The following is an 8671-nucleotide window of genomic DNA, read 5'->3' on the forward strand; positions in this document are numbered from 1 at the left end:
GTTGGATGTCACAGAACAGCATCGTTCTTGCCACAGCATGAAGACAGTCTCTCTGGATCAGTGAACACTAGAGGATGAAGGCAATGCTACAGGCTGCTCTTGGTTTGCTTGCTATACCCCCTAATGCAGCAGTCATTCAAACTGAAGCTATGTACTGTAGCAAGTGATTACTTCAGGCTTCTAGGCAAAATATTAAAGGTACTTTAATTGTCATTTCATGTTAAGATTTACATTTTAACAAAATATTTTCAGAGCATGAATATATGTTATCCTCCACATACCAAACATCATGCACTCAGATTATCTCTGAGAGAGTTGTGCCTTGGTTCCAAACCCAACAGTTTGACTGGATTCCCCTGTGATCTCTTTGGGTGTCTACATAATTCATCTCTTTCCTTTCTTCATTTGGTTAGGAATCCTTATTTCCTTTCAGTTACTGCTGAAACTTCTGTGAAAAGAATCTCATGGAGGTTTCTCTGCTCTAATCATCGCTGGTTGAATAGTTACTGTCACTGCCTTCACTGTCACTGTCACTATCACTTCCATTGTTGTCATTGCCAGATTTGCTGTGGCTGTCACTCTCATTGCTGCTGTTGGATGTGCTATCCTCCTGGTCACCATTGCTGCTGCTATCACTGCTGTCACTACTGTCACTACTATCACTGCTATCGCTGCTGTCACTACTGTCACTGCTGTCACTGCTATCGCTGCTGTTGCTGCTGTCATTACTGTCGCTGCTGTTGCTGCTCTCACTGCTGTCACTGCTGTCACTGCTGTCGCTACTGTCACTGCTGTTGCTACTATCACTGCTATCACTGCTGTCACTGCTATCGCTGCTGTCACTGCTATCGCTGCTGTCACTACTATCACTGCTGTCGCTGCTGTCACTGCTGTCACTACTGTCACTGCTGTCGCTGCTATCACTGCTGTCACTACTATCACTGCTGTCGCTGCTGTCACTGCTCTCACTGCTGTCACTGCTATCGCTGCTGTCACTACTATCGCTGCTGTCGCTGCTGTCACTGCTCTCACTGCTGTCACTGCTGTCGCTGCTGTCACTACTATCGCTGCTGTCGCTGCTGTCACTGCTCTCACTGCTGTCACTGCTATCGCTGCTGTCACTACTATCGCTGCTGTCGCTACTATCGCTGCTGTCGCTGCTGTCGCTGCTGTCACTGCCGTCACTGCTGTCGCTGCTATCGCTGCTGTCACTACTATCGCTGCTGTCACTACTATCACTGCTCTCACTGCTGTCACTGCTATCACTGCTGTCACTACTATCACTGCTGTCGCTACTATCGCTGCTGTCGCTGCTGTCACTGCCATCACTGCTGTCGCTGCTATCACTGCTGTCACTACTATTACTGCTGTCACTACTATCACTGCTGTCGCTGCTGTCATTGCTGTCGCTGCTGTCACTACTATCACTGCTGTCACTGCTCTCACTGCTCTCACTGCTATCGTTGCTGTCACTACTGTCACTGCTGTCACTGCTGTCACTGCTCTCACTGCTCTCACTGCTGTCACTGCCGTCACTGCTGTCACTGCTCTCACTGCTCTCACTGCTGTCACTACTATCACTGCTGTCACTACTGTCACTGCTGTCGCTGCTGTCACTACTATCACTGCTGTCACTGCTGTCACTGCTCTCACTACTATCGCTGCTGTCACTGCTATCACTGCTGTCGCTGCTATCGCTGCTGTCACTGCTGTCACTGCTCTCACTGCTGTCATCGCTATCACTGCTGTCGCTGCTGTCACTGCTGTCATCGCTATCGCTGCTGTCACTGCTATTGCTGCTCTCACTGCTCTCACTGCTGTCACCACTATCACTGCTGTCACTGCTGTCTGATTTGCTGTCACTGTCACTTTGGTCCTCGTGGTCACTGCTTTCTGATTCATCTTTGCCATTACTCTCACTGTCATCACCATTGCTGTCACTGTCCCCAGCGTCTGATCTGTCATCACTACCATTGTCCTCGTCTCCATTTGAGTCACTGTCATGGCTGTTATCTCTTGATTCATCAGAGTCGTAAGCAGCATCTCCCCGGTTGCTGCTGTCATTGCCACTTTCTGAGTGAGCACTATCACTGCCATTAGATTCATCACTGCTGTTGGGGTCATCGCCCTGCATGGATTCATCATCAAAATCATAACTGCCATACCCATCACTATTGCTACCACTACCTACTTTGCTGTTTCCCACGTTACTGCCAGGTTCAGATTTCTGGTCAGGCCCCTGAGTGTTGTCAACCTCTCCTTGTATCTTGGCAGTTCCTTTGTGCACTCCCATTCCATGTTGTCCATTGCTCTCTTTACCTTCATTGAGTTTTTCAGCTTCTTTGGTAATATTACTTTTGTTGCTACTGCTGGGACCTTCAGTTTCTATTCCCTGTGGGAAAGTGGAGAGAAGGATGTATGATTAGTGAATATTTGCTGTAAAATTCCATTGGTCCAAGGAGAACTGTCTGGGGGAAATGACTGTAGGAACAGGACTCCAGCTTCCAGCATGCACAGTAATGTGTGGGAGCATGTTTTTTCAGTACTTGAAAGTACTCAGTCTTGGTGTTTGGATTCTTTAATAACCCAGACACGCTACTCTCTAGAAGGAACTTTTTTTAAAGATGGTTTGATGAGATTTTTAAAAAATATTTTATTTATTACTTTTATTTTATGTGTATGAGTGTATTGTCTGCATGTATGTGAGTGCACCCGTGTTGTGCAATGCCACAGAGGTCAGAAGAGGGCTTCGGATTCCCTTGGAACTAGAGTTAAGGATGGTTCACAGCCGCCATGTGGGTGCTGGGAATCGAACCTGGATCCTCTGCAAGAGCAGTCAGTGCTCTTAACCTCTGAGCCATCTCTCCAGCCCCCCTAGTAGGAACTTTTGTAAAGTTATACAATGATGAAAATGTGACAGTAAAACTCATTATTTTGTATAATTAATATGGCCCTAATACAAATGTTTTTCAAAAATGTTATGAAGCCATTATTCAGCATAAGGCTTTTCTATAATTGTGTTTAATTTTTCAGAAAATTCTGATTTTGAAAATTGTTCTATATCAAAGTCTATTAAGGACTTGCTTTCTCATTCAAATATTCAAACAACAGAGGTGAGCTAGTACCTGGATGTTTATCATAATGTTTTGTTGTTGTTGTTGTTGTTGTTGTTTTGTTTTGTTTTTGGCACTGCCATGACAGGGTGGAGGGGAAGAATGTAAACAGACACTGAAAGAAATTAGATTCAAAACTAACCTTATCTTGGAGCCTCCAGAGAGGACTTGCTTCTGATTGTTTGGCGAGTCCACTTTCTACACCTTTGTTTTCTTTGAGACCGAGCTTCAGGGTTTTCTCTATTGCATGGCTGCCATTGCCTTCTGCAACATCGTTCTCCTCACTGCTAGAGGTGTTGTCTCTGTCATGGCCATTTGGGGGACCTTCTTTGCCTTTAGAGTCAGCATCTTCACCACTAACAGAATTCTGACCTCTGCTGCCACCATTTTTCCCAGGAGCCTGGCCCTTACTGTTATCACTGCCCCCTTTACCATCCCCTGCTTCTGCACCTTCATCATCACCAGAGCCCTGGTCTTCATCCTCACCTTCTCCATTCCCACTAGGACTCCCATCTGAGTCATCTAAGCCAACATCTTCCCCAGTGCTTGGTGTTACCTCGGTCTCCTTATTCCCACTTCCCTCTCCTCTCAGAGGTGTTGTTTCATGTGTGACACCCTCATTCCCATTGATTTCACCCTCATGGTTTGGACTATTATTGCATCCAGCTACTTGAGGCACGTCTTCTTGGATAATAGTAGCATTCTCGTTCTGACTTGTATTCCCAGCATTCCCATTTTTTGTGTCTTGATCAGTATGTCCATTAATATTACTCTCATTATTTTCCCCAGCATTTCCAGTGATACCTACTAGCTTTCTGATACCATTTACTGTGTTGTTATCTTCTTCTACACGTATTCCATCATGACCATATGTTTCTGGGCTTTCTGTGTTCTCATTTTCATCCTCAATATTCTGTCCATCTGCTAAAATGGAATGTGTAGAAGAATTTTTCCCTCCTACGTCTATCCATTTAGAGCCATTCCCTTCTCCTACATAACCATCATTGGTAGACTGTTGCCTTTCTATTTCACTTGCATTCAGGTGATGACTGCTTTCTTTAATGGTATCGCTGAAAGGAAATTCATTCTGAAAAACAGACACAATTCAAAATCAATTGTGGGTGTCATCTTAAAGCAATCTGGTAAAAAATTATGGAAAAATTGAAGAAAGTAATAGAATATAAAACCAGTTTGAAAACAGAAAATGAATGGAAACACATATCATTTTTTTATTTTTAAAGTTGATTTATTAGAGGTATTTGTTATAGTAAGAGAAAGCTGACTAACACATTGGACAACTAGGGATAAGGGAGGTTAAAAAAATCAAATAGCGACTTTGGGATGGGGTAGAAAAATAAAATTATGTGACAACATTTGTAAACTAGCCACACAATTTAAGAATGTTCTAATAATGGCAGCAAATGGGTAGCTAGGGAGTAAGATCATTGTGCCAACTCTGAAGATGAAGGAACAGGAGCTCAGGACCATAGCAAAGTCACCTGCAGATGCCCAGCTCCAGAGTGGCAGGAATGGAACTGATACCCAAGTGTCAAGCAGCTCAGCTGACATTCCTCACTGCATTTATCTGACTGTCTTCTTTTTAACTATTTGTATTTTATGCATATGAGTGTATTGCCTGCATGTGTGTAAGTGCACCCATGTCAATGCAATGCCTGTGGAGGTCAGAAGAGGGCATCAGATGGCCTGGAGCTGGAGTTATGGATGGTTGCTAGCCATCAGGTGGGCACTGGGAACTAAACTCCCATCTTAACCACTCAGTGGCTCTTAACCACTGAGCAATCTCTCCAATTCCTACCTTCCACCTGGTTTTTTTGATGTATTATTTTTATGTGTTTTTTAAAATTACTTTTTATTGAATTTTTGTGAATTTCATGCAATATATTTTGATCATATTTAGGTCTCATATCTACATCTTGCCTTACTGACCTCCTACCAAATTTCTGTACTCTAATATATGAGTCAGGTTTGTGTCCCCAAATGTCCTTCAGTGTGGGTTGATCCACTAGAGCCTGAAACATTTATGTCTTGTACCTGTACCGATGCTCTTGAATTTGTTAGAAAACTTAAATTCCCAGGTTTTTCAACAGCATGGCTTTCCAATGGTTTGAGCTGAGGAACCTGTCAAGGTAAAAACATTGGATATTATATAGATTTTCATTTTGAGTGGATTACTTTGCGTGCACATGTACATGCATTCCCCCTAAATGAAAATAAAAATGAATAATACAAAGGTTGACTCATAATCTAATAACATAAAAAAGAAAAGCAGCTTGTTACAGGACTTCTGCAGAAAAGGGATATTATTATACTATCTTCAATTTTATTGACGTATTACCAGAGCAGTGTTCTCAAATGTATTAAGACAAGGAGATACAGCCTTGTTGTGTTAATCAAAGCCGGGCAACAACCTGTACAGCACCCACCCCAAATCTGACCCCAGGCCAAACCCCTAAGACAACAGCGAGGGTGACCAAAGCTGATGGAGAAACAGTCAGGCAATTGTTACTTCTGGGCTCTGCAAGAGTAAGCTTAAAATACTTAGGAAAATTCTCAGGTACAGAAATACCCAAATGTCTAGTTATATGAAAACAGAAGAAAGTGTTAGACATGGCTAATGAACTCTTGAAAGGGTTGGTTTGCCTAATGTTTCTGTATTTGTGTTTATTCATGTTTCAAGTCCTCTATAGTAAGCATATGAATAACTCTCATGTGAAACACTGATTTGATCATATGTTTTAAAAAATCCAATTTGCCAGGAGGCAGAGGCAGTTGGATTTCTGTGAGATCCAAGTCAGCCTGCCCTAAATAGTGAGTTCCAGGGTACCTAGGGCAACAGGGAGACCCTGTCTCAAAAAATTACAAAAAGAAAAAGAAAAAAGAAAAGGAAAGAAAAAAAACAAATAAACAAAACCCAAATTTTTACCTATTGTTCTTCAAAATTTCCTAAACAGCATAGGCTCTGTTGCTATTAGAATAAAATTCACATGACATAAAGCAAAGATAGACAATGCCTTCTTGACTTCTGGGCATTGAACTAATTTGAGTAAACTTTTCAAACAATCATCCTCTGATAAGATGTAAGTTTCAGCTGGAAGAAGAGGAGCATGATTTGAAGCACATATTTGCTTTGGTCAAAACCTCAAACGCTATCATGTAAGGTCTTTAACGAAAATATAAATGTTCGGACTCAACTTATCCCAAACATAAACAAATTATGAACATTTCAATGTTAGGTTCAACGATATGGCAAAGTAAGCACTTTGATGAGGAAGATATACTTACTGGGATGGCCCACGCAACTGTCCAAATGCAAATATATATAATTATCTTCATTTTCATAAGGAATAGTAATCAATGGCTGTTTAGGAAAAAAGAATGTTACAAAATTATTCATAAAGTGAAAGATGGTAACTATAGTAATACATCATAAACCTGATACAGTCATGGAGACATGGGGGGTGGGGTTCTGAGCACACTAAGCAGATGTAGCTTTCCATTTTTTTCTGCTAGCTCAAATGAGGGCAGCAGCCATGGTGGTGTGGAGTACAGAGCCATGACTGTCCTTCTGTTGCTGACAATAGTAGCATAGTTAATTCTGCTAAAAATATACTTGAAAGATGAAGCACTTTTAGTCCTGAACCTCTATAGAGTTAGGGCTACCATATTATAAGAGGAAGAAATGACTGAGCTGAGGGAGCCTGGGCTAGGAGAAAGAATACAGGGTTTAGATTCAGAGACCTGAATTCAGAATCTGTTCCTGCTATTGACTGTCTGATCTTAAATGTTTTAAATTTCTTTTTTAGACTTTTGTTTCCTCCAGCTGAAATAATAATAATACCCTACCTTGGAATACCCCCAAGGATTAGCAGAATTATCTGTGAGAATCCTTCTCTAATTCCATTAAATGGACATTCTGTCTCACTTTTTTAGACCCAGCACCTCTGCATATCTCACTGGTAACACACTGTACTGTTGTGAAGTTGCCTAGTTACTCCTGTGTTCCTCTGCCCTAAAAGAAACTCTTGCATCCCAGGAGAATATCTTGGTTGTCATTGTCCTCTGATGCAAAGTTCATAAAAGATATCTTGTGAATGTTGCTGATGAAAAAGTATTCATTAGTATAAACAACACCCTGTACTACTCCAAGCACTCTTCAGTCTCCTCCTAAATAATGGGACTTCTAAAAGCCCCTTACAGTGCAAATTCACAAAGGGTTTGATATAGATTTTTCATACATTGGAATAGAACTTATAAAAAGAAAAATCCATGTGAATCAAAAATTTAGACTCCTGTTTACTAAAAGCTTGGTGTCTTTACAGCATGATGCTGTTACTGTAGAAAGGATTGCTTTCTTCTATTTCATGACCTCCCAGTGGAATTAAAGATTATTATTCTTCATGTCATAAAAATGGCCTGATTGAATTCAAGGCTAATAGTGAAAATTTTAATAAAACCTCAGTGAATATGATTCAGGATTATTGCTACTGACCTGGGTGTGTTGGGCCACACCTTTAATCCCAGCACTGGGGAAGCAGAGGCAAGGGGATCTCTCTGTGAGAGCCAGACTAGCCTGGTTTCCATAGTGACTTCCAGGACAGTTGGGGCTACAGGGAGACCCTGTCTCAAAAGGAAAAAAAAAAAAAAAAACAGGCTACAGAGATGGCTCAGAGGTTAAAAACACTGGTTCTTCTTGAAGAAGACCCAGGTTCAAATCCCAGCACCCACATGGCAGCTAACAACTGGCTGTACCTCCAGTCCCAGGGGATCTGACAGCCTCTTCTGACCCCCCGCGGGCATTAAAAGACACCGGTGCCCTTACTTACATGCAGGCAATACACATATACACATAAAATTAAAATAATGATTTTTTTTAAAGAATTATTGGTATTGCTTCACAAGAGAGAGAACACCATTCCACGGCCTCTGCAAAAAAGGTGTTTACCCTTATCTGTTCAAGAGAAAGCCAAGAAAAGCTAGCGTGCCCTATAAAATGCTACAGACTGAAATGAGGCTAAGGCACCTTGAGACAGAGTTCTGGGGCAGAGAGGTTGAAGGCCAAGTGTTTAGTAAGCAAAAGCTCTTGGCAAGACCAGACCCGATTATGACTGCTTAGAACCGCTCTCCGCTGCGATCTCAGGATTCCCTAGCCCTGGAAAGGCACCTGTAATGAAGCTCAGCAATACCTGCATCTCATTTCTAAACTGCAGTCCAACCGCCTGAGCCCTTCTACCCTTTTTTCACTCCACTCCAGAATGACAGCATGTGGTGCTTGTTGGTGTACGCAACGGCAATCAACAACACCAAGACTATGATGAAAATGACCATGTCATTGGCCTAGCGGAAACCTCAGAATTGAGCCACCATCTTCAAATGAGCTCATTTATTGTCTCACCTGAATTGAGATTTAGCCATTAGCAAGTTAATTTAAATATGTCAAAAAGAAGATATCAAAAAGCAAAGCTTAATTACGGCTTTCTTGGAAAGCCTGAGAGAGACTTAAAAAATCTGAGTCATCTAATTTTTCATCAAAATTATTC

The 8671-nt window shown here is 41.8% G+C and overlaps 1 protein-coding gene across 1 annotated transcript; it reads right to left on the reverse strand.

The window, feature by feature from the left end:
- Positions 1-481: 481 nt before the first annotated feature.
- On the reverse strand, positions 482-6473 carry Dspp (dentin sialophosphoprotein). Its single transcript, XM_008851775.1, has 4 exons — positions 6417-6473; positions 5166-5252; positions 3256-4200; positions 482-2392 (listed from the first exon to the last, which is right to left on the reverse strand). Exons 1-4 carry the CDS (start codon positions 6471-6473, stop codon positions 482-484), a joined length of 3000 nt encoding a protein of 999 aa, XP_008849997.1.
- Positions 6474-8671: the final 2198 nt, after the last annotated feature.

The sequence above is a fragment of the Nannospalax galili genome, unplaced genomic scaffold (genome assembly GCF_000622305.1).
Source record: "Nannospalax galili isolate Female #2095 unplaced genomic scaffold, S.galili_v1.0 scaffold405, whole genome shotgun sequence".
In the NCBI taxonomy this organism is placed as follows: domain Eukaryota; kingdom Metazoa; phylum Chordata; class Mammalia; order Rodentia; family Spalacidae; genus Nannospalax; species Nannospalax galili.

Bases quoted from the DNA above. Each gene is read 5' to 3' on its own strand.
- Dspp (XM_008851775.1), bottom strand. From the start codon at position 6,473: ATGAAAATGAAGATAATTATATATATTTGCATTTGGACAGTTGCGTGG. The intron at 4,201-5,165 runs GTACAAGACATA...TCTGTTTTTCAG, and splicing joins ATTCAAGAGCATCGGTACAG to AATGAATTTCCTTTCAGCGA. The intron at 2,393-3,255 runs GTTAGTTTTGAA...ACTTTCCCACAG, and splicing joins TCTGGAGGCTCCAAGATAAG to GGAATAGAAACTGAAGGTCC.